General features: G+C 46.4%; 1 gene segment (V, D, J or C); it reads left to right on the forward strand.

Annotated features, from left to right (window-relative positions):
- The window catches only part of LOC133138129 (Ig kappa chain V-III region MOPC 63-like), a 340,842-nt gene that overhangs the window by 95,115 nt on the left and 220,216 nt on the right, over nucleotides 1-25,511 (forward strand). The window contains 1 exon segment of the V gene segment in view: nucleotides 18,621-18,629. Coding sequence covers nucleotides 18,621-18,629 — 9 coding nt within the window.

Raw genomic sequence — 25,511 nt, forward strand, 5'->3', positions numbered from 1 at the left:
GACATCCAGAGCTGGATTGACAACCACCATCTAAAGCTCAACCCAGGTAAGACTGAAATGATATTCATCCCTGCTAATACCTCTCCCCATCTGGATCTCTCCATTTCCCTCGGGGATACCACACTCACGCCATCACCCAGTGCAAGGAACCTTGGCCTGGTGATGGACAGCAGACTGTCCCTTTCCGAGAACATTGCAGCAGTGACCCGGGGCCTCATTTATAAACGTTGCGTACGTCACTTTCTAAGCAAACTTTGGCATTTATAAAAAACGAACTTGACGGGAAAATGTGCGGTCCTCCACGGAAACTCTGACCCATGCGTACGCATATTAACTGGAGAAATGAGAAACTGTGCCTTTAATGCTCGTGACGTAAGACCAGGAAAACGGGAAGTGAAACAGGATGTAAAAAGATATAAAGATTTGCCGGGAGTTGTGGCTGGGTATGGCTGCTGTAAGGACGTGCTTCGTCCGTGTTATACTTATTAAAGAGTTGTGTTGTTGAATCTCGCTATACGGGTTCTCTCCCTTCCTAAGTGCAACACAACATTTGGCGACGAGAGATGTCGAAAATGATATACAGCAGATACCACTGTGTAAAATAAATCGAAATTGATTGTTGTTGATTGTACTCTTAAAGGGTTCTGATTTTCTGCATGTTTACACTAGGACTCGGAACTATACTGTCCTCTCAGGTCCTCTTTGCACTTGTTGTGTTTAATTTGCACTTTGTTGTACGTCGCTCTGGATAAGAGCGTCTGCTAAATGCCATGCAATGTAATGTAATGTAATGTAATGAAATATTACCTCTGACGTATCATATACGAAGAGTTAATTTGCAAAAACGGATAAAAGCCTCTCTTACAACGAATAAACAAACAGCTGTTTGATTGATGCTCCCTGGAGTGCCCAAAAAATATGATTTAGGATGATAAATATAAACGGAGATGTTGTAAAATAATCCCTCAAATATGTAGACGAATTGTTAAACAATACTTCATGTTATTAAATGTATTCTCATAAATAATATGGCGAACAGTCAGACAAATTGCGCTGCACTGATGCCGTTTACAATGCGGCAGTCGGGCAGATACGAGCATAGTTTCATATATTGTTATTATATTCATATATTATTTTTTATAATGTGTTTATTGTTTAAAATTTTTGTTCGTTTTATCTCTTAATTTTGTAACTGTTTTCAATGGTGCTAGACAAATAACGTGTATTATCATTATCATTATTATTATCGTCATCATTACATTACATTACATTATTGGCATTTGGCAGACGCTCTTATCCAGAGCGACGTACAACAAAGTGCATACCCATAACCAGGGATAAGTTCGCTGAAAGACCCTAGAGGGAAGTACAATTTCAACCGCTACCTGTACAACAAAGATAAGGACGAGGGCCTTTTTTTTTTTTTTTTTTTTTGAGAACTAAGAAACAAAGAAACAGCAAAAGTGACCAAAGTTAACTATCCAAACACTGCTTACCTAGCCAACTAAAAATACCGACACACAAAGCAAGTCACAGAGACAACAATTAAGGTTCACGGGGAGATAGGGAGGGATGGGGAGAGGTGCTGCTTGAAGAGGTGTGTCTTCAGCTTGCGCTTGAAGGTGGGGAGAGATTCTACAGTTCTGACCTCAACGGGGAGTCCGTTCTACCACCGTGGAGCCAGAACAGACAGTAGTCGTGAGCGTGATGTGGAGGTTCGGAGAGGGAGAGGTGCCAAGCGGCCTGTGGAGGCTGAACAAAGGTCTGGCAGGGGTGTAGGGTCTGATGATTTTTTGTAGATAAGCTGGGGAAGACCCTTTAACTGCTTGGAAGGCTAGCACCAATGTTTTGAATTTGATGCAAGCCATGACAGGTAGCCAGTGGAGGGAAGTAAGCAGGGGGGTGACGTGTGAGTATTTGGGAAGGTTGAAGACCAGACGAGCTGCTGCATTCTGGATGAGTTGGAGGGGTCTGATGGCAGACGCTGGGAGGCCAGCCAAGAGGGAATTGCAGTAGTCCAGGCGGGACAGAACCATCGCTTGGACCAGGAGCTGGGTCGAGTAGGGGGTGAGAAAGGGGCGGATTCTCCGTATGTTGTATAGGAAGAACCTGCATGACCGGGTCACCGCCACAATGTTCTCAGAGAGGGACAGTCTGCTGTCCATCACCACGCCGAGGTTCCTTGCACTGGGTGACGGGGTGAGTGTGGTATCCCCGACGGAAATGGAGAGATCCAGATGGGGAGAGGTTTTAGCAGGGATGAATATCATTTCAGTCTTGCCTGGGTTGAGCTTTAGATGGTGGTTGTCCATCCAGCTCTGGATGTCCCTCAGGCAAGCAGAGATACGGGCTGAAACCTGCATATCAGACGGCGGGAACGAGACGAAGAGTTGGGTATCGTCCGCGTAGCAGTGGTAGGTTAATCATCACATTCGTTGTGCAGAACTGTTCGTCATTTACAATCAATCAGGATAATTCCCACACCTGTAGCTTTTCAGAGGCAATCAAATGGCTAAAATCCCTTTTCTTGGCCTTCTTTGCCATTGTCGTCTTCGTGAAATGTATATTCATTAGGGGTGTTTCACTGCCTATTTATAGGCAACTGTGGGCAGGACATGAAGCTGGCAAAGTTGCGCCACATTTGGAGTTGATTGTGATTTATAAAGGAAAACTGGTGTGGGATGTGCGTATGCACTGTTTTATAAATCAGAAGATTTTTTTGCGTACACACGTCCTAGGTTTCATGCTCATGCAACCTTTTGACGTGAATCCTAAGCACAGTTTTATAAATGAGGCCCCTGATCTCCAAGCCCAGGTAATTGTGACTGGTCCTGTGTTTCAATACTTCACCCTCGTAGGTGAACTTGTATTTGTTTCCCTGCTGTCTGGCTTTCATTTGGAAGATCACCACAGATGTTTTTACCAAGTTAACGTTTCGGGCCCATCTTTCACAATATTGTTGAACAATGTCAATGCTTTGTTGCAGTTCTTGAGCTGTTGATGACATTATGACCAAGTCATCAGCGCAAAGTAAACACTTAACCTCTGTATCTAAAAGGGTGAGGCCGGGGCTGAAGACTGCTCAATCATGGTGGCTAGCTCATTAATATAGATGATGAACAGCACAGGACTGAGACTGCAGCCCTGGCGGACCCCTCTCCCCTGGTGAAAGTCATTTGTTCTTTTGTTGTTTATCTTCACTGCTGATTTATTGTTGAAATATATTGATTTCACTGAGTCATATGTTTTTCCTCCGATGCCAATTTGGAGGAGTTTATACAGAAGCCCTTCAAGCTAAATTGAATCGAAGGCTTTCTTAAAATCAATAAAACAGGAGAACATTTTTCTAGATTTCAATTTGGTATTTTGGTTTATTAAGGTGTGAAGAGAATAAATGTGTGACATGGCTCAGGCGGTAAGAGCGGTCGTCTGGCAGTCGGAGGGTTGCTGGTTCGATCCCCCGCCCGGGCTGTGTCGAAGTGTCCCTTAGCAAGACACCTAACCCGCAAATGCTCCTGATGAGCTGGTTGGTGCCTTGCATGGCAGCCAATTGCCGTTGGTGTGTGAGTGTGTGTATGAATGGGTGAATGAGAAGCATCAATTGTACAGCACTTTGGATAAAGGCGCTATATAAATGCCAACCATTTACCATTTAAATGCGGTTGGGTGTTTTGGTAAAAAGACGAAATAGTTTTCCTGGGTTACTGCGTACACATATGCCTCTATAATTATTGGATCAAATTTGTTGCCCTTTTTATAGCTGGGGGTTGTGAGCCCTTGGTTCCATAGCTCAGGGAAACAGCAGCTTCCAATATCAAGTTGATCAGTTTATATAGAGCATAGGCCTGCAGCGTTTCATTGCTCATATTGTCAGGACCACATGTTTTTCTATGCTTCAGGGTTTTGATTTCATCCTCTATTTTAGTTCTGTTAATACAGATGTCTAGTGGATTTTGATTAGATTTTATTGTTTTTTCATTGTCATTTTCATTTGGTCCTGATCTGGTGCTGAGTCAGGTCTGCCATTTCGATTTCCTGATAGAGATTTTCAAAGTCATTTTTCCAAATTGTGCCATTTTGAATAGCTGGTCCTGGCTTTTGATCATCAAACTTTTTGTATATATCCCAAAATGTGTCTGTATCAACAGCATCTTCAATTTGACCTATTTTGGCTTGAATATGTTTTCCTTTTTTACCATGCAAGAGCTGTTTATATACTTTTAGAGCATTTTAATAATTTGTGCAAACTCTTGGTTGCATGGATCTCTGTGTTTTTTGTTTGAAAGAGTACGCAAAAAATTACTTGATGCTCTGCATTCCTGATCAAACCACACCTGCCTTTGTTTTCTTTTGATTCATTCTCATTTTTACAGGAGGAATATCTGCCAATGAGGCCAAAGTATTGCTAGCCAGGTTCACATCTTCAAAGGTAGATGTGTAAGTTCAATAATGTTTTGATTTTTGGGTTTTCCAAATTTTGTTTTAATGTCTGAATATTGGCTTCGCTCCATTTCTATGGGGGCTTTAGGGGACAGATCTTCTCTGCAGATGAACTACAGGTAAAGTACAGTCTGACAATGATCAGATATAGGGAGCTGTGATTTAACCAGGAATGCCCTGATGAAGCTGGGGCCGAGGTCAGTGATGACATAATCCACCACACTTTGTCCTAAATGTGAACAATATGTAAACCTTCCCAGGGAGTCTCCCCTCGTCCGGCCATTCACTATAAACAGACCTAGACTTTTACAGAGCTGCAGAACCTGTTTCCCACTCTTGTTGACCACACTGTCATTGTTTTGTCTGGTCGTTGTATTTGGTGACAGGTTAAGAGGAGTGTAACCAAATATGTGTGTGTTTCCATTGGAGTTAATAAAATCAACCTCTTTTCCTGTTCATGCCGACACGCTGAAACTCCTTACTTCCCACCGCCCAACCACCTGTCCTCTTGACCCCATCCCCTCTCCCCTCCTACAATCTATATCTGAGGACATTCTCCCTTTTCTCTCCTCTCTAATCAACACCTCCCTCTCTTCCGGCACCATGCCCTCTTCCCTGAAGAGGGCCAGAGTCACTCCCCTCCTCAAAAAACCTACTCTCGATCCCTCTGCCCTGAACAACTACCGGCCTGTCTCTCTTCTTCCCTTTCTCGCTAAAACCCTGGAACGGGCGGTCTGCTCCCAACTGTCCACCTTTCTTCTCCACAACAATCTCCATGACCCCAACCAGTCTGGCTTCAAGAGTGGCCACTCCACTGAAACCGCCCTGCTCGCGGTCACTGAGGCACTCCACTCTGCTAAAGCAAAATCCCTCTCCTCTGTCCTCATCTTCCTCGACCTGTCGGCCGCCTTCGATACAGTCAACCATGAGATTCTGCTCTCATCGCTGGCTGGGATGGGTGTCACGGGTTCTGCACTCGCTTGGTTTTCCTCCTACCTCTCTGGTCGCTCCTACCAGGTGACTTGGAGGGGCGCACTCTCCGACCCTCAACCCCTACGAACTGGAGTCCCGCAGGGCTCGGTTCTTGGGCCTCTCCTCTTCTCGCTATACACCATGTCTCTTGGTTCTGTTATCTCTTCCCACGACTTCTCTTATCACTCCTACGCTGATGACACCCAACTCTTCATTTCCTTCCCCCCTGACACCCAAATCACCACACAGATCTCTGCCTGCTTGGCTGATATCTCTGCATGGATGACTTCCCATCACCTGAAGCTCAACCTTGCCAAAACTGAGCTTCTCTACATCCCTGCTAAGTCCTCTCCGTCAATCGACCTCTCACTGACTGTGGAGGACTTTGTAGTTTCCTCCTCCCGTACGGCAAAGAATCTTGGGGTGACTCTTGATAACTGCCTCTCCCTGGCTCCACAAGTATCCTCCACTGCCAGAACCTGCAGGTTCTTTCTGTTTAATATACGCCGCATCCGTCATCTCCTGACGGAGAAAGCCACCCAGCTCCTAGTCCAGGCGCTCGTCATTTCCCGCCTGGATTACTGCAACTCCCTCCTAGCCGGCCTCCCAGCGTGCGCCATCAAGCCCCTCCAGCTGGTCCAGAATGCTGCAGCCCGCTTGATCACCAGTCAGCCCAGGTCGGCTCATGTCACCCCGCTTCTCATTGGCCTCCACTGGCTTCCTATTGCCGCACGCATCCGATTCAAGGCCCTAGTGTTGGCATTTCAGGCTGCTAAGGGGACTGCCCCACATTACATACAATCCCTGATCACTCCCTACTCCCCAGCTAGACCACTCCGGTCTGCCAGCTCTGGTCGCCTTACGATTCCCTCTCTACGGGCACCTGGCGGTCGAGCTGCACGTTCACGCCTGTTTTCCGTTCTGGTTCCTCAGTGGTGGAATGACTTGCCTACCACTGTCAGGACAGCAGAATCCCTCCCCCTATTTCGACGCAGACTCAAAACACACCTGTTCAAACTCTACCTTAGTCCCCCCTCCTGATTTACCCCGCCCCCCCCCCCCAAAAAAAAAAAAAAAAAAAAAAATTGCACTTATGATGACGACTATATGTTTAGAACAGCAGTCCAGGTGTATTTTTCTAGTTCTGGATGTGATGCTTTGACTTGTGGTAGAACCTATGCACTTGTAAGTCGCTTTGGATTAAAAGCGTCTGCCAAATGACTAAAATGTAAATGTAAATGTTCAGGCATTTAAATCTCCACATATCAGCACATATCCCAGTGAGTGAAAATGAACAGTTTCTCTCTGTAAATCAGAGTAACAGTCCTCTTTGTAATGGGGTGGATCTCTTGGTGGTATTTATAAAGCACAGAGGAAGACTGGTTTAGATTGCAAAATAGAATATTCTGAGCCAGATATCGGAGTTGCCTCTTTTTACTGGCTTTACTGCCCTCTTTTTTACTGCCCCCTCTCTCCCTCCCCCTCTCGCTCATACACTTTACATTAAATTTTAGTAATTTGGCAGAATAGTTAAAAAACTGAATCAAATCAATATTTTTTGTGATCACCCAACTCCCACAATCCCACAGGACAATTCATCGACATCCACCCCGCATGACATCTAGCTTGGTTCAGCCAATCTCGTAATGGCGGGAGCAATAAACTTTCCTGTATGAGAGCAATACATGTTCTCGGGATTCCTTTTTCTTCTTTCTCTTCTTCCACCTTTCCTCGACGCACCCTTTTTTGCCATTCGCTTCAGCTCATCTGTTCCAAGACTTGGACAGAGGCTGAATGCTGCACAGCGCACTACCAGGCCTACGGACACACCTAGTTACCTTGCGGTAACTTCGTGGCCTATAGCGAGTGGAAACTGGTCTACGCAGAACGCTACATCAGTTTACCCCTGCAAAGTTCACCAAGTAACAACATCAACAAACTTTTCCACCCGGAAATAGGACCAATGAACATCCTTCCAGCAACCGAGCGGACCAGACAGCAACGCGCGGCTAAGACGGGAACGCCCCAGCTTTGCGCACCTCTCCAGGACACACATTCACAGCACCATCGCGGCTCCTATGAGGACAGCACGTCTTTTGGATCCAATGCGTATGGACTCAGTAAGAGAACAAACATTCAGGCATAGCCAGTGTTTAGTTTAGTCTTGACTGATATTGTGAATCTGTGTTCTATATTTGCCGTCTTACCGTTTGAATGTATTTTTGTTAGCCATATATATATACCTGAATTGATTCGCCGTCATTTGCGTATGTAATTAGAGTAAAACTACGCAAGTAGTCTCTTCTCACAGCTAACTCTATCACTGACACGCCCAATTTACCTTTCCTTTGTCCAAGGGACATGCGCGCTTGTCACACACACACACACACACCCTACTAACCTTCCCTACTGACTTCCTGTTAGTTTATCTGTTCTGTGTTTGTACGTTTGTTTAATAAATATATTTTATTTAACCCGGTGTCTGTTTTGGTATGTTTAATCATAGACATGAGAGCCAAGTTAAAGCAGTCTTTCGAAGAACTTCCAACCTTCAGGTTATCGGTATGTTTAATCTTTAATATTAGTTGTTTTAATTATTAATTAAAATACTAAATTTGTGGTTAGATATTTCTGATAACTGTAATTTTATGAGACTGATTACTTTTTCCAGTTATACTGCATATATACACACATATATGTCAGGGTTAGGAGGTAGTACCGGGTTTATTATTTTCACCTGGCCCTCATTAGTGCCAGGGAAGCCTACCTCCTGAGGGTATTTAAAGCACTCGCTGGCAATCGGTCGGCGCTTTGGTGTCAACTGTTCGCTCTTGCACCAAGCTGGTAAGCACGCGGTAGACTCAGTGTGTTAGTGAGTCAGGTATCATGATGGTTCGGGCTTCTTTCACTTTCAAAAGAAAAGAAAAGAAAAGGTCAGGAAGGAGTTCAATTTGTTAGTGTTGTGTGCACTTCTGATGCCTTCCTTTAGGTTTGTTTTATTTCTAGCTTGTGTGAGCTTGTGGGTGAGGGACGTTGTCCCCGGTATTTGTATTTTGATTTTCTGTTTTTCCTGAGCTGCGTCTCAAGGTTCTTTATTTTGCGTGCCTTGTGTTTTTTACTAGGTTGTACTTTTATTTTGGTTGGTTTTTTTCGCCCTGTTCTTTAGGGTCGCTTTTATTTTCGTATAGCCGTTCTGGGCTATATTTGGTCGGAGTTTGTCTCCGGGTTCCCTTCCTGTTCCGGGAGGAGTCTCCCTCCGTATTGTTTTCTCCCTGTCCCCTTATCTCCCGGGCTAATGCGTTCAACACAAAAAGAAGCACAGCCCTTCACAAAAAGAAGCACAGCCCTTCTCTCCAGGGTGGCCTCCAAGGGCGCACCAGCGTCGTACTGTCCAGCTGCATCGGCTCCTCCCCTGTGTGTGCCCCCTGTTTTCCCTCGGCGGGGACGGAGGGGACGGAACCAGCCTGTTGGACCCGCCCCTTCTGCCCGCTCTCTCCCTCTCCCGTTCCCGAACCCGGTTATCAATGTAGGGGGTTCCTCTCCCAGTGTCTTATATTTTTTAAATCACAACCCTCACGCTTTTCCACTGAGGATTCCCGTGTTGCTTTTATTTTATCTTTGTTGACCGGGACAGCTCTGACCTGGGCGGATCCGCTGATCTGGGCACAGGCTCCTCTAATGAGTCACTCCCAGCTCCTCATGCAAGAGATGGCACGAGTGTTTGACCATGACGTCACCGGCAAAGAGGCGGCGTCTCGGTTAACCTGGGTGAGCGGACAATCTGCTTATGACCCTGTTCATGAGCGCCTTATCAGACCCTGTCAGGGACACTCTGGCCACCATGGAACCACCAGGGAGTTTAGGGTTGCTGATTTCTGCAGCGATCCGCATTGATAACCGGGTTCGGGAACGGGAGAGGGAGAGAGCGGGCAGAAGGGGCGGGTCCAACAGGCTGGTTCCGTCCCCTCCGTCCCCGCCGAGGGAAAACAGGGGGCACACACAGGGGAGGAGCCAATGTAGCTGGACTGTACGACGCTGGTGCGCCCTTGGAGGCCACCCTGGAGAGAAGGGCTGTGCTTCTTTTTCAGGCGGTCTGGGCATCAGATAAAGAACTGTCTCGACCTGAAAGCAACTAGTGAGCGAAAGCCACTAGTGGGACCGATTAAAGGTATCAGCTTTCGCACAGTTCTCCCCGTCGAACTGACGTGGAGGGGGGTTGTGGTTAGGGCAGACGCCTTTATCGACTCTGGGGCGGTTGATAACTTTATTGACGGCCAGTGGGCTAAACACCAGAAACTGCCGGACCGGTCCATGCTACAGCCCCAATCCATCACGGCGCTTGATGGTCGCCTGTTGGGGTCTGGGGTTGTACGTCACATGACAGAGTGGGTGGTGATGCAGATCCCGTTTCGGGGGCACCGGGAGCGCATTTATTTATTTCTGGTGGAGTCCCCGGCGTACCCAGCAGAGTTGGGTCATGTGTGGCTAGCCAAACACCAGCCTCAGATAAACTGGGGAGACCAGAGCATTCCGGTGTCCTGGTGGGGTCCGCAATGCACTAACCACTCGGATCAGGTGCACACTCCCTTGGCTCCCCCCATAGAGACTGACATAGGTATTCAGTAAAAAAACCAAGCTGCGTTACCTCTGCACCGGCCCTATGACTGTTCTATTCAGTAAACAACCACTGTATTACCTCCACACCGGTCGTATGACTGTGCTATTCAGGAAACAACCACTGCGTTACCTCCGCACCGGCTGTATGACTGTGCTATTCAGTAAACAACCACTGCGTTACCTCCACACCGGCTGTATGACTGTGCTATTCAGTAAACAACCACTGCGTTACCTCCACACCGGTCGTATGACTGCTATTCAGTAAACAACGGGCCACTGCGTTACCTCCACACCGGTCGTTTGACTGTGCTATTCAGTAAACCCTGCAGAACGCCTCCACAGCGCTCTTGCCCTTCGGGGCTCAGTTTGGTTCCGCTCCGCCACTGTTCCCAGAACTGGAGAGGGGGGTTGAAGTGCCCTCAGCAGAGGTTTTTGTTTGGGGGTGCCGGGCCACCTGGAATAAGGTGCGGGCTGCGCTCTTACGGGCTACTGCCACCCAGAAGAGGCTGGCCGATAGACGCCCTCCTATAGGGTGGGGCAATGGGTGTGGCTGTCCACTCGCGATCTGCCATTGCGGGTCGAGTCCTGTAAGCTCGCCCCTCGCTACGTGGGCCCGTTTAAAATTTAGAAGAATCAACCCTGTTACGGTGCGCCTCCAACTCCGTGACGGAGGTTCCTCCGCCACCTCCACGGCTCATTGACGGGGGCCCGGTCTATACGGTGCGCCGCATCCTGGCTGAGCACCGCTTGGGCAGGGGTAAACAGTACCTCGTCGACTGGGAGGGCTATAGCCCTGAGGAGCGCTCTTGGGTCCCGTCTAGGGACATTTTGGACCCAGAGCTCATCCGCGAATTTCGCAGGCGGGGACCTGAAGGATCGTCTGGGGCCGCTCCTTAGTAGGGGGGTCCTGTCAGGGTTGCCACCAGGGGTTAATTATTTTCACCTGGCCCTCACTCGTGCCAGGGGAGCCTACCTCCTGAGGGTATTTAAAGCTCTTGCTGGCAATCGGTCGGCGCTTTGGTGTCAACTGTTCGCTCTTGCATCAAGCTGGTAAGCACGTGGTAGACTCTGTGTGTTTTTGAGTCAGGTATTGTGCTGGTTCGGGTTTCTGTCACGTTCATAAGAAAAGGTAAGGAAGGTGTTCAGTTTGCTAGTGCTGTGTGGACTGCTGACGCCTTCCTAAAGTTTCTTTGTTTTGTTTTGATTTTATTTCTAGCTCGTGTGAGCTTGTGGGTGAGGGACGTTGTCCCCGGTATTTGTATTTTGGTTTGTTTTTTCCTGAGCTGCATCTCAAGGTTCTTTATTTTTGCTTGCGTAGTGTTTTATACTAGGTTGTACTTTTATTTTGGTCCCCGGTCTGGGGTTTGCAGTGCTCGCCTTGTAACACTGATTTTGGTTGGGTTCGCCCTGGTTTTTAAGGGTTGCTTTATTTTCCTATAGCTGTTTTTTGGGCTGTTGCTCTTATTTGGTTGGAGTTGTCTCGGGGTTATTTTCTGTTTCCTTTACCTCCCGGGATTTTATGGTGAACACGTTCACGTGTCAGCTAATAAGGGATTACCCTTAGTCGCCAGTCCCCGACATTACACAGGCATCCTTCGTAATGTACAATTTTATTCTTTGCATGAAAACAGTCCCATTAATGTGGTATTTTAGTAATATTATTAGCCAACTACAGCTGTAGAATTATTAGTGTACATATTGCTTAACAGATTGAGATGTAACTAAGAGCAACAGCTGATTTCGCTCGCGGCGTGAGCTGACAACATCGCTAAGGTACGCTAAGAGTGGTCCAGACTGGGGTGTCTCGGTGGCGCAGCCTGTAGCGCACTGACCGCATGCTCATTGTGAGCCGCGACGTCTGACAATTTGTTGCATGTCTTTCCCTCTCTCTCGCCCCCATTCTTCCTGTCTCTATATACTGTCCAATAAAGCTGAAAAAGGCCTAAAAAATATCTTTAAAAAAAAAGAGTGGTCCAGACCAACCTTACAAAAGTACAACTTACAGAATGGTATACTTAGCTAAGAACGATTTGGGAAACACGCTGAAACTTTAAGGTACAACTTAAGAACGACGTAGCGTTAAGAAGGCTCTGGGAAACGCAGTCCAGAACCATTGCACAAGCATTAGAGATAGCTTGGACAACTTGGAATGTCCTGAAAAAGAAAGAAAGCGCTGGCATACTGTGGTATAGTGTAATGCCCATTCTATCCAGTAAGTGGCACTATGCCCCAGAGTTGTTCAATGCAATACAGAAGTAGAAGAAGAACAATGCGTATGGAAGTTGAGTAAAGAAGTTATGAATCTTCTCCGTCTGTGACTACTTGTCGTCTATGTCAATCTACATACATACACAACATATTGGCGACGAAGATGGCTTTTCTTGGAATCTCACAACCCCCTGCTTTCCTGGACACTCCCGGTGAGCCGACAATGTTATATACATCTTGGATACGGATGTTTGAAAATTACCTCCTGGCGCTCACTGCTAACGAAATGCCGGACCAGCGAAAGCGCGCACTACTACTTCATTGTTTGGGCACGGAAGGCCAGCGAATTTTTCTAACACTTCCTGATACCGGTACGTCTTACAAGTCTGCGTGTGATGCTTTACAAGCTTTCTTTGTTCCGAAAGTGAACGTTGTTGCCGAGAGGTGTAAATTCCGTCGGCGTGCGCAAAGGCAGGGTGAATCTATTGTACAATACGTCGCTCCATTACGGGACTTGCTTGTGACCTGTGATTTTGGTGCACTTGCTAATGACATGATTAGGGATCAGATTATTTGGAAAACAACCTCTCACCGTATTAGAGAACGTCTACTTTTGGAAAGATCTCACGCTGCAGAAAGCTATTACAATTGCATCCCAAATCGAAACTGCAGTGGCGGAAGCGAAAACAATGGCTCCCGCCCGCAACTGAGGCTACAGTTCAATTTGTCCAAAATAGAACAAAAGTGCAACCAAGCGCAACGAGCGCGCACGCGTCTGCCAATCGCCATAAGCACTCTGCTCACCACAAGGCATGCTACTGTAACCCTTATTTTTGTAGGGGTAGCTTTCTCCAGTCCTTCTGGCCTGAGTAACGCACGGGTTACAATGGATATTATCACTGTTTATTTATTCCAATAACGACAACCAATACGGCACGACAGTAACTAACAACTCCACACTGTCTCCCCCACTAAACTGTCCCCCGCACACAACAGCAGGTAGGAACCAAAACCCAACAACTCAGAAATGTTACACCTGCATAAAACAATAGTCAAAGAGCAATTAATATACTTGAAAATGTAATGGGTCTATTAACTAAGGTTACAGTCTTCCCTTGCTACAAGAAGAAATGTCCTCATTTCAATCAACCTCTCAAAACAGTGTAACACCAACAAATCCCATCATGAAGTCAACAGTCACAACCCAGTAATCTGAATACACTCAGGATGTAGCAACTCAGCAACACATGAAACACTTTCTGTAAGAAAAAAATAAAAATAAATAAAAAACACAAACCAATGTAGTTGAAAGGAAGTCCTTGATCTGACGTATAACCCAAATAACAGTCAGGTACACATAAACAATGTAACACAAGATCGCAACACCTCAACAAGAAAAACAACATGTAAGGGTCTGTCAAAGTCCAATCAAAACACCTCAAGTAACAAAGTCTCCGTACTTGAGTGGCTGCTTAATCAGGCGTCCACAACGTGACGTGACACGAAGGGGCTCCTGAAGAGACGAGGAATGGCCATCAGTTGAGGAGGGGGGAGGGGGGGAAAGATTGGGAGGAAGAGGAGAAGGTGGAGCACTGCACTGAGGAGCAATACTGACAGGAGCAGGTAGAGGCTCCCTCCCGGCTCTGGCAGGCACATACGGGGGAGTAGGAGGGCGAAAAGGCAGGGCCCCCAACAAAGCGGTGAGAGAAGGGGCTGATGTCACTGATGTACCCGCATCAGCTGGCACTGAGGGTGTCCGGCTGTTGACAGGGGTAGCTGGCAAAGTCCCTTTGTAGGTTTTTAATCTATTATGGTGAACAATCCATGTCCGTGAGCGTGCATTCCTCGGATCTGTGATCTCATAGGTGACGCCAGGTTGTCCATCTCTGCTCATCCTTTGCTGGACCACAAACGGGCCCTTCCATCTGGGAGCAAGCTTGTTCATCCTTTGTGCTGGGTCATCCAGGAGAACAAGGTCTCCTGGCTGGTGAGGGTGAAATACCACCTTCTTGTCGTACTGAGTCTTTTGATGCTGTTTGTTTGCAGCAGAGTTTTTGCCTGCATCCTTGAAAGCAAGTGACAAGCGCGTGACAAGGTCCTGGGCATAAGCTGCTGGTGTACCTGGTGTGGACAAGGTCACAGCAGGACTACAGTTCAACATGACATCCAGTGGCAAGTTAGGTTCTCTCCCATGAACGAGGAAGAAAGGAGAAAATCCTGTACTTGAATGAACACTTGAGTTGTAAGCAAGCTCAAACTGTGGCAGGTACTGGTCCCATTCGCCACCACTTTGTGATATGTACTTAGCAAGTTGATCTTTCAATGTCCTGTTTAGTCTTTCCACCATACCATCTGACTGAGCATGGTATGGTGATGTGCGTGTTTTGCCAATTTCAAGTGAGCTGCAAAGATGCTTGATGAGATCTGACTCAAACTGGCGGCCTTGGTCAGTGTGAATTGATTCTGGCAAGCCATGATGTCTTATATAGTCTTCAAAAATGCACTTTGCAACCGTAGTGGCACGCTGGTCTTTCAGTGGAAAAAGGTTAACGTTAATAGCGCGTAAAATAGTCCATTACTACCAGAACATACCTGTTGCCTTGTGTAGTGACAGGTAGCTCCGTGATGTCTGCAGCAATCTTCTGAAATGGCCTCTCTGCTTGAATTGACTGTAATGGGGCTCTTTCATGTGGAGTTGGGGAACCCTGTGTTTGACATGGCAAGCACTCTGCACAAAACTTGTGAATATCGCGGGTCATGTATGGCCAATAACAGATGCGTCTGGCTCTTTGCAGTGTGCGCTCTGCGCTCAAATGACCACTGAACTGATTTCCATGCAAACCTGTCAAAGCTGTGGGAATGAGAGCTGCAGGTAGAACAACTTGAAAGGTTGCAGGTTTGTGTGGGCTTTGTTTGACTGTCCTGCAGAGAATACCATGTCGAATGGTCAATTTGGGACACTCATGCCAGAGTTTCCTCAGTGTAGGGGAGGAATATTTGAGGCGACCTATAGGTGGTCTATGAGCATTGTCCTCTAGCCATGCAATGACTGTACTGAGACATTCATCCTCGCCTTGCTGTTCCTGGAGTTTTCCCAAGTCAATTGACAGTGTGTGTCTGATTTCAGGAATACCTGAGGTAGTGTTGTCATGGCTGTCTGTGGAGGTGATGGTAGAGATGACACACTGAACAGCTTTGTTGTGGGTCCCAGAGTTGGGACGCCTAGACATGGCATCTGCGTTGGCATGTTTTTTACCTTCCCGGTGCAGGAGGGTGTAGTCATACACATCCAGCTCAAGTATCCACCGACTGCGTCTGCCAGTAGGATCGTTATCCACTGGAGCTTTCCTCAGACTCAGGAGGGGCTTATGATCCGTGATCACTGTGAATGAGCTGCCAGACAGGAAGTGTTTAAAATGCCTCACAGACCAAACAACTGCCCAGAGCTCACGGTCAAAGGTAGACCATTTTCTTTCGGGAGGCCTGAGTGTGTGGCTAGCATAGGCAATGACACGTTCCTTATTGTCTTGACGTTGAGCCAGCACAGAGCCAATGCTATCCTGTGAAGCATCTGTGTACAACAAGAAAGGCTGTGTGAAGATGGGGTGTGCCACAATCGGTGGGTGAGTGAAAGCATGTTTCAGTGACTGAAAAGCATCCTCACATTCAACAGTCCATGTGAACCTCGCTCCTTTTTGTGTGAGAGCGTGTAGTGGAGCGGCCATGACAGAGAAGTTTTTGACAAACCTACGGTAGTAGGAGCACAGTCCAACAAATGCTCTCACCAACCTGTGGTTGTTCTGGGTGTAGGCCATCCACAAACCTTTTCAAGATTCCTTGCATCTGGTTGGAGTCCATGATTGGAGACTACATGTCCCGGGAAGGTCACTTGTGTTTGTCCCAGCTGAGTAACTTAAAGCCTGAGTGCATGAACATCCTTTGAGAGCTGCTTGACAGCATCAAAAAGTCCAGCAGATGGGTCAGAGTGAGGTTTTCCATGGTTGGTGGCAATCATAGCTGAAAGTGGCTCACCTTGTGGAGCAGGAGGAGCAGCATACTGTTTGGTTGCATGTGAAGAAGCAGGTGGAGGAAGGAATTTCAAAGCTTCCTGTGCACGTTCCCATCTACATGCAACAGCTAAGGCATCCTCCAGTGTAGCAGCGCCATGTTCATGACATTTTGCTTGAAGAATGGGATCTAAACCAGCAACAAATCTTCTGAAGCGTTCCATTGTAATAGCTGGCCCGCTATAGTTAGGAAATGCCTCCAGTACCAGCCTTGTGATTTCCGCAGCATAAACCTCTAAAGGTTCCTTAGGCAAACGCTGTCTGGCATTCACAAAAGACTGGAAGTGAAGCAAAAATTCTTTCCTCCCAAAAACATCATTTAGCTTAGCTGCACAGTCGCCATAGTCCCGCTGCACGTCTGGTGATAACGACAGCCAATATGCCAGTGCATCTCCACTAAGGCGGGTGGGAAGTATCGTGGCAATATCTAACTGCTGTCCATCTGCACAGGCTTTAACTGCCAGCTCCAATCTACTTTTCCACACTGAAAAACTGTCTTTATCCTTACCATCTCCATGGAAATAAGGCGGTAATTCCACTCTGTAGTGAAACGACTTTGTCTATTAACTAAGGTTACACTACCGTTGTGGATCCAATTTACATTTAGCCAACAGCCCAACATGTGCTGCTATTAATACAAAATGCAGACAATGTGAGAAAATGGGACATTTTGCCAAAGTCTGCTGCAGCACATCTCCTTCATACAATGTCCAAGAAGTTGCTGTGCCTGATCTTACAGTCCTGAGTGTAGCTCCCACTTCAACTGTGTCACAGACGCCACGTCTTACTTGTACTGTTGCCCTTCACATAAAGGATGGACAGTCACTTACCACAGATCTGCTTGTAGACACTGGTTCAGCAGTCTCCATTCTTCCAGAGCACATTTACCAGAGCACGTTCCTGCATGTGCCCCTTACAAAGCCTACAGTACGCCTAGTGACTTACATGAAGGAACCTATTCCTGTCCTAGGATGCCTTCGCCTTACTGCACTCAGAGCATGCAAACAGATTTTTACATTGTTCGCGATGGAACACCTTTACTTGGAATGGACCTTTTCACAGCTCTGCGCCTTCAAATTCGAGATGGACACATTGAACCACCTGCTTCGCCTGCAGCGGGTCAAACTGCTGTCAACAGCACAGGCGTTACTGCTGGTTTTACCCACAAGGTCAAGCTGCGCTCAGATGTGCCCCCCGTTCAGCAAAAACGGCGTAGACTACCATTTGCTGTGCATGAAGCTGTTTCAGAGGAGCTGAAAAGACTTGAAGCAGACAGCATCATAGAGAGAGTCGATTTGTCTGCTTGGGTGTTGCCTCTGATGGTCGTCAAGAAAAAGACCGGCGGCATTCGTCTTTGTGTGGATTTACGTGAGCCAAACAAAGCAGTGGTGACAGACAGTCACCCTTTGCCACACATCGAAGAAGTCTTTACTGAGCTACGTGGTGCTACTATGTTCTCCACAATTGATTTGCAAAATGCTTACCATCAAGTCCAGTTACATCCAAGCAGCAGAGACCTTACAGCGTTTATAACGCATGACGGACTTTTTCGTTTTACAAGAGTCCCATACGGCTTGGCCTCAGCACCTAGTGCTTTTCAACGGATGATGTCGCTGATCCTGGCAGATCAACCAGGTGTGCAATGCTATCTTGAAGACATCATTGTGTATGGAGAGACGCCTGGACTTCATGACACTAGACTGAAAGCTGTCCTTCACTGCCTCCAAGAGAGTGGGCTGAAAATGAACAGCGAAATGCCACTTCAGGAAGTCTGAGTTGTCCTTTCTTGGGCATCACATTTCTGCCTCTGGCCTACAACCAGACCATGGCCATGTTCAAGCTGTAACTCAAGCTCCCGCTCCTCATGATGCCCAGTCATTACGTTCTTTTCTTGGCCTGACTGCGTGGTATTCAAAGTTCATACCTAACTACACCACGCTTGTGGAACCTCTTCGTGCTATACTTCGAAAGTCTACAGATTTCCATTGGACTGAGGATGCTCAAGGAAATTTCTCCCGAGTCAAAGACATCATAGCTACAAGTCCTGCTCTTGCCTTGTTCGATCCTTCCTTACCAACAGTCGTCACAACAGATGCGTCCGATTACGGCATTGGTGCTGTGCTGACAGATCCAGGGCCATACAGAACAAACCATTGCATTTGCCTCTCGTACTGTGTGAACGCAAATATTCTACAATTGAAAAAGAGGCCTTAGCGTGTGTCTGGGCGACTGAAAAGTGGCATACTTACTTGTGGGGTCGTCATTTTACTTTAAGAACAGACCACAGCCCTCTGACTACCTTACTCTCATCGAAAGGCCTTGGACGTGCAGGCATGAGAATAGGCCGATGGTCTGCTCGCCTCCTGTGTTTTAACTACAGCATTGAATACAAACCAGTGCGAGAGAACGTTACAGCTGATTGCTTGTCACGTTTGCCTCTTTTCATCGCAGAGGAGCATCAAGAGCCTGAGCTGGAGATGGTGGCTGCTGTGTCAGCTGACTTTGCAGCAGTCACTGCTGAAGAACTCTCAAGGGCCTGTGCCACATGCCCTGTGCTACAGAAGGTGAGACACTACATTACTAAAGGATGGCCTAGGAGTGTAAAAGGACTAGACTCTGTCATGACACCTTACTTTCGTATACAGACTGAATTGGCTGTGCAAGATAGTTACATAACCCATGGCACTCATCGTTTGATTGCACCTCAAGCTCTGCAATCCAAGATCATCCAGTTAGCTCATGCCACACACCAAGGAATTGTTCAAACAAAACAAAGACTGAGGGATTTGTACTGGTGGCCTGGCATAGATTCAGAGGTTGAGTCTGCCATCAAATCATGCTCCACCTGCCTGCAGCACGACAGAACTGCAATCACCCGTGCTGCCCCTCTACAACCTGTGCCTACTCCAACTGCAGCCTGGGAAAAGCTAGCGGTTGATATTGTGGGACCTATCCAAACTGCTCCCCCTGACTGTCGCTTTGCGATAACACTCATTGACTACTACAGCCGATGGCCTGAGATTGTTTTTTGCTCAGGTGTTACCTCAATGACTGTGTAGACCTTTCTTGCGACTGTGTTCAGTAGGGAAGGAAATCCACTTGAACTGGTCACTGACAATGGCTCTCAGTTCGTTTCAGCTGAGTTTGAATCCTTCCTTGCTGACAGAGATATCAAGCATTGCCGCAGCTCGGTGAATTACCCGCAAGCAAATGGGGAAATAGAACGCTTCAACAGAGTATTCAAGGACTGTTTACAAACAGCCAAGATCGAAGGTAAACCCTTGAAAGCCTTTGTGACTGAGTTTTTGCACACTTACAGAGCCACTCCCCATGCCGTGACCTCAGTATCTCCTGCCGAGTTACTGCATGGTAGAACACTCAATACAGAGCTGCACATCAGAGGTCTCCACTCCACAGTGCCTCTTAAAGAACAAGCAAACTTGAAACGGAACATTGAGAGGAAACAAAAGAAATAGAGAAATGGATCTTCTGTTCGCATTCTGCAAGCCTGGGATCATTCCGAAAGGACATACAAAATTCAGTCAGCTTTTCAAGGTGGTAGCCCAGAAAGGTTCTGCTACTTACCTGCTATCTGATGGAAAAGTGTAGAACGCCATCCACCTTTCACCTACACCCTCTGCTCCTACATCACAGCGTGATGATGCTTATTTGCTGCCAAGCACATCTGAACTACCTGAAACTGTACAGTCTCCTCCCCCCTCCCCCAGGGTACCAAGAGTGAGACATGCCCCAGTGTGGTCCAGAGACTATGTGACTTAAAAGTATGTGGCCTAAGACTATGAAAAAAAGGGTGATGTGCTGAAATTGTATCTATTGTTCCTATTTGTCATAATGTTGAATTTGTGACTTACTGACTATTGCATGCTAGCCCATTTGGCCATGGTATTGAGATTGTGGCTAAACACCAGACCTACCTACAGTTTACTTACATGCTTTTAGGTCATTAGTAATGTAATGACTTACATTTCTATAGATTCTGTTACACACTTACTTGCACAAGTAACTTGTAAGACCGAACATGAAGTTATCATTTTCTTTAAGTTTTGCTAATTGATAATTCTTCTTTTATGCATCCAGATTACTATAACTGTTGTTTCAGTTTACATATATTGTTTATGAAGTACTGATATTTTTTGTGCTACAGTACAGTTGTATTTCCGACAAGAGAGGAATATGTGGTATAGTGTAATGCCCATTCTATCCAGTAAGTGGCACTATGCCCCAGAGTTGTTCAATGCAATACAGAAGTAGAAGAAGAACAATGCGTATGGAAGTTGAGTAAAGAACGTTATGAATCTTCTCCGTCTGTGACCAGTTGTCGTCTATTTCAATCTACATACATACACAACACATACTGAGCAGCAGACCAAGGAAAACAACAGCAGTTGATGACAGAAATTGTGAAGAAAACCCCCAGAACATCCGTCAGTGACATCACGGGCAGGGGTGAATGTATCTGAATCAACTGTTCAAAGAAGACTTAGAGAGCAGCAGTATGGCGCTTATACCCCAAGATGCAAACCACTCATCAGTAGTAAGAATCAGAAGGCAAGATTACAACTTCATGGACGGATGAGACCTCAATTAACCTTTACCAAAGTGATGGAAAGGCCAAATTGTGGAAAAAGAAGGGATCTGCCAAAACACACAAGCTCATCTGTGAAGCACTAACCTTTATTGATGATGTAACTAATGATGGTAGCAGCAGGATGAAATCAGAAGTCTAGAAAAACATTCTGTCTGCCAACTTACGGAGAAATGCTTCCAAACTAATTGGGAGGAACTTCATCATGCAGCAAGACAATGATCCAAAACACACTGCCAACACAACAAAGGACTTCATTAGGGAGAAAAAGTGGAAGGTTTTAGACTGGCCAAGTCAAATCACCAGACCTTACCTAAATTGAGCATGCATTTCACCTCCTGAAGAGGAGATTGAAGGGAAAAAGAATCCCCAAAACAAACAACAATTGAAAGAGGCTGCAGTAAAAGCCTGGAAATGCATCACAAAAAAAGAATGCAACAGTTTGGTGATATCAATGGGTCGCAGGCTTGACGCAGTTATTGCAAGCAAGGGATATGCTACCAAATTAATAATAATTATTTCGTAAATTATTATTTACGAGTTATTTACTTTTATTTACTTAAATACTCTCTGTTCCAATACAACCAAAAATTGGGTAGTCTGATACCAAATCAGCTATGTTCTAAGTACTTTAACACATCTAGGTGTAAATACCAGTGTAACCGGTTCTATTTGGGCCTAGATATCTGGATATGCATTATCTTATCAAAACTCAAAGGGTTAAACACTTGTCGAGGACCGGCCCTAGGCCTGCCTGATGAGAGATTGACAGGGATGGGTTAGGCAAGAATACATTGTTAACCCCTCGCACACGCCATTGAGGTGGTAGCAAGAACGCCCGTAAGAGGAAAAATATGAGGTTCAGAGCTAATGAGCAGCCCTGATTGTCAGCAGAGGAGTCTGAAGTCGGGGGACTTAGATTTAGGGTTTTAGAGAGCAAGGCTAAAGGTCTGACTGAGGCCATGCTTAGAATGTGTTCTAGCATGACCTTGGAGGAGACTCAACATGCTGAACGGGTAATTGGTGACCCAGGGAGTCTGGCTTTCAAAAAAAAACGGTAAATGTAAAAATATTCTTAGTTGAGAAGTGTGGGCTTGCTCCTACAGGGGAGGAGCATAATGCCTGGTTAAAGCAAAAAGATAAGGAAAACAATTTAGATGATTGGGAAATAAAAGAGTATGAGGAGATGGAAAAATGTAGGAAAGATAAGGAAAACGGGAGGGATGTTAATGCCGAAAGATTAAGAGGCTTTAAGGGCCTTCCTGATTATAGCACGGATAATTTATCGGATAGATTCAAAGGACTAACAGTAGAGGAGTTGAGTGATGAATTACACTTAGCTGTTAGTTGGATGTCCTTTGTAGATCCCTTAAGACAACACAAAAAAGAGCACCTGAAGAGTGTATTGAGATGGTGGAAGGCACTTACTTCTGGCTTGTATGAAGTCAAAGTGTGGAGAGAGTCAAGGAGAGACTATGAAATTGAGACAGATACCAGTGATGAATAGGCTCATTAAAAAATTACATAAGAGCTAGTGTTTTCCCACTCATATAATGAGATGGTGGAACCTCCCTACTGGAGGGGTATATGCGATAAAGAGTTGGGAAAATCCCTTTAAGGTATGGGGAAACGACAGTGAGACAGATAAAACTGATGAATATGCTCTTTAAAAAAGTTGCATAAGAGATAAGTGTCTTCCCACTCGGTATACTGAGGACATTTCTTATCAAAAAAGGTACACTTTTATACAAGTTTAAGGATATATAAGGAGTGAGCTTTTAGACGTTAGAGTAGCCTCTTAGAATTTAGCTTCACAAGATATCTACAGGCTGTTGAAGAAAGAGCAACGCAGAACAACTATAATCAAGCTTGAGTGGTAATTATAATCTATATTACTTGTAGAAGTAGGAAAAGTAGCACATAGAAGTTCAACGTTATGTTTCCTTTCATTTTTATGTCTTTTATTTTTCAGTAAGATACTATAAGGTAGAAAAAATTTAGAGAAGTTTTAGAGTGTTGATGCACATAATATTCTGGAAATAGTTTCTTTTAACTTCCAGAAGGGGGAGCTATAGGATAAGGTAAAGGCCAAAGAGGATGGATATTTGAGGGGTGTACCTTGAATTTAACATCTGGTGGAAAGGTGAATTAGAAAGAGCAAAAGGGGTTATATGAACCTTCAATGTATGTGATTAGCAAACTGAAAGATGATATTTAACCTGTCAGCTGTATAACTCTATTCTTTTGATTATAATAAAGTATATCTGACTATAATCATATGTGATAAAGGTTCTTTTAGAGGAATACAGTGAATACAGGAAATCATATACCAGATTTGCATCACACCCCTTCACTTCAAGACGGAAGTTCAGTAGAACTTACCAGGGCTTCAAGACGTTCAAAGTACTTAAAGGAAAAGAGAGTTCGTCCCCGAGACACCTCCTCGTGGGGTACTGCTCGTGGGAACGTGAGGTCTGAGCTCGGCAAGGGGTCCGTGGCTCATGACACACTCTAGTAAAGGGTTAAAGACTCTAGGTTGACTCTAGGAGTATTCAAGGCACACGGACAAGGTATAAAATGCCCACCCAAACCAAACTCTGCCTTTATCCCAGAAATGCATGACCTTCTCACAACCCTCTGTACAACATCTGCCAATATCATTATTCTCGGAGATATAAACATTCATGTTGACACCCCCTCCTGCCACTCTGCATCTGCCTTTCTACAATTACTGGACTGCCTAAACCTCACTCAACATGCTGCGAAAAATGAAGGCAACTGGGCGTGTCCTTGAGCGACGCCTCAAGGCCACAGGCCTCACCGTCCACAAAATGGCCTACAAAGATCATCAAAAGGCCTATTCGAAATCCCTCAGAGACGCACAGTCACAGTTTTATTCCAACTTAATTAACAATAGCCCTGGCAACTCCAAGCAGCTATTTTCCACAATAAACCAACTACTCAAACCGCAACTTCCCACACACACAGACATCACGGAGGAACAGTGCAATAACTTCATTACCTTTTTCAGAAACAAAGTCGACATCATCCGGTCCCATCTCATCAGCCCCTCCACTCCACCTGCCCCCACTGCCATCCCACAGCCAGGGATCTCCCAGCCTCTCTGCTGTTTCTCCAACATCACACAGCGAGAGGTTGAGGACATCATCAATACGATGAAATCCTCCACCTGTGCCCTGGACCCTGTTCCCACCGCTCTGGTTAAATCAAGCATTTGTGCCATAAGTCCCCTGATCACCAAAACCATAAACCTTTCCCTCCAGTCTGGCCACGTTCCCTCTGTTCTAAAAACTGCCATCATTACACCCCTCCTCAAAAAACCCACCTTGGACTCGGCAGTCCTTGCCAATTACAGACCCATCTCCAACCTCCCTTTCCTTTCCAAGGTCCTGGAAAAAGTGGTAGCTGCACAGCTCCAGGACCATCTCCAACTCAATAACATTGCAGAGAAGTTCCAGTCTGGCTTCCGCACCGCCCACAGCACTGAAACAGCACTTGTCAGGGTTACTAATGACCTGTTGATGGCGGCTGATGCTGGCTCCCCTTCACTCCTCATCCTGCTTGACCTAACCGCAGCATTTGACACCATTGACCATCACATCCTCCTTAACCGTCTACGCTCCATCGGCCTCTCTGACTTTGCTCTGAATTGGTTCGAATCATACCTCTCCGACAGAACCGAGTACGTCTCTTTGGGGGGGAAAAAATCCCGGACCCACCTGTCACCTGTGGTGTCCCCCAAGGATCCGTCCTCGGCCCCGTCCTCTTCACCCTCTACTTGCTCCCCCTCGGCCGTGTCATCAGCCAGTATGGAATTTCCTTCCATTGCTACGCTGATGACACACAACTGTACCTTAAGACTGACTCACCACCCTCTGCAGCTCTGCCGTCACCATCTCCATCATCCACACTCACTACCTGCCTGGAGGAGATAAAGGCGTGGATGAAATCAAACTTCCTACAACTCAACAGCTCCAAAACCGAAGCCATCCTAATTGGCACCCCCCACCAGGTCCATAACCAGCATCTCTTTCTCCGGTCAAGACCTTCCCCTCTCATCCATAGTCACCAACCTGGGTGTGAAAATTGACCCTCACCTAAACTTTGAGGCCCACATTAAACACCTGTGCAAAACCTCCTTTTTCCACCTCAGGAACATTGCCAAACTCCGTCGCACACTTACCCTCCCAGATGCAGAAAAACTTGTCCACACCTTTGTCTCCTCCAGGCTGGATTACTGTAACGCACTTCTCATCGGGATCCCTAGCAAGAGCCTCCTGAGGCTCCAATACATCCAGAACAGCGCTGCTAGGATCCTGATGAGAGTGCATAAGTACGACCACATCACCCCGATTCTCCACTCACTTCACTGGCTCCCTATCACCTCCCGGACTGAATACAAACTATCCCTTCTGACCCATCAGTGCATCTATGGAAATGCCCCCCCCTATCTCAAAGAACTCCTCACCCCAGAACCCTCCACTCGAAACCTTCGCTCTGCCAACACCAACCGCCTTCGTCCCCACAAGACCAAGCTCTGCACCATGGGCGACCGAGCCTTCTGCTCGGCTGCTCCCCGC

The sequence above is a fragment of the Conger conger genome, chromosome 10 (assembly GCF_963514075.1).
Source record: "Conger conger chromosome 10, fConCon1.1, whole genome shotgun sequence".
Classification (NCBI taxonomy): Eukaryota; Metazoa; Chordata; class Actinopteri; order Anguilliformes; family Congridae; genus Conger; species Conger conger.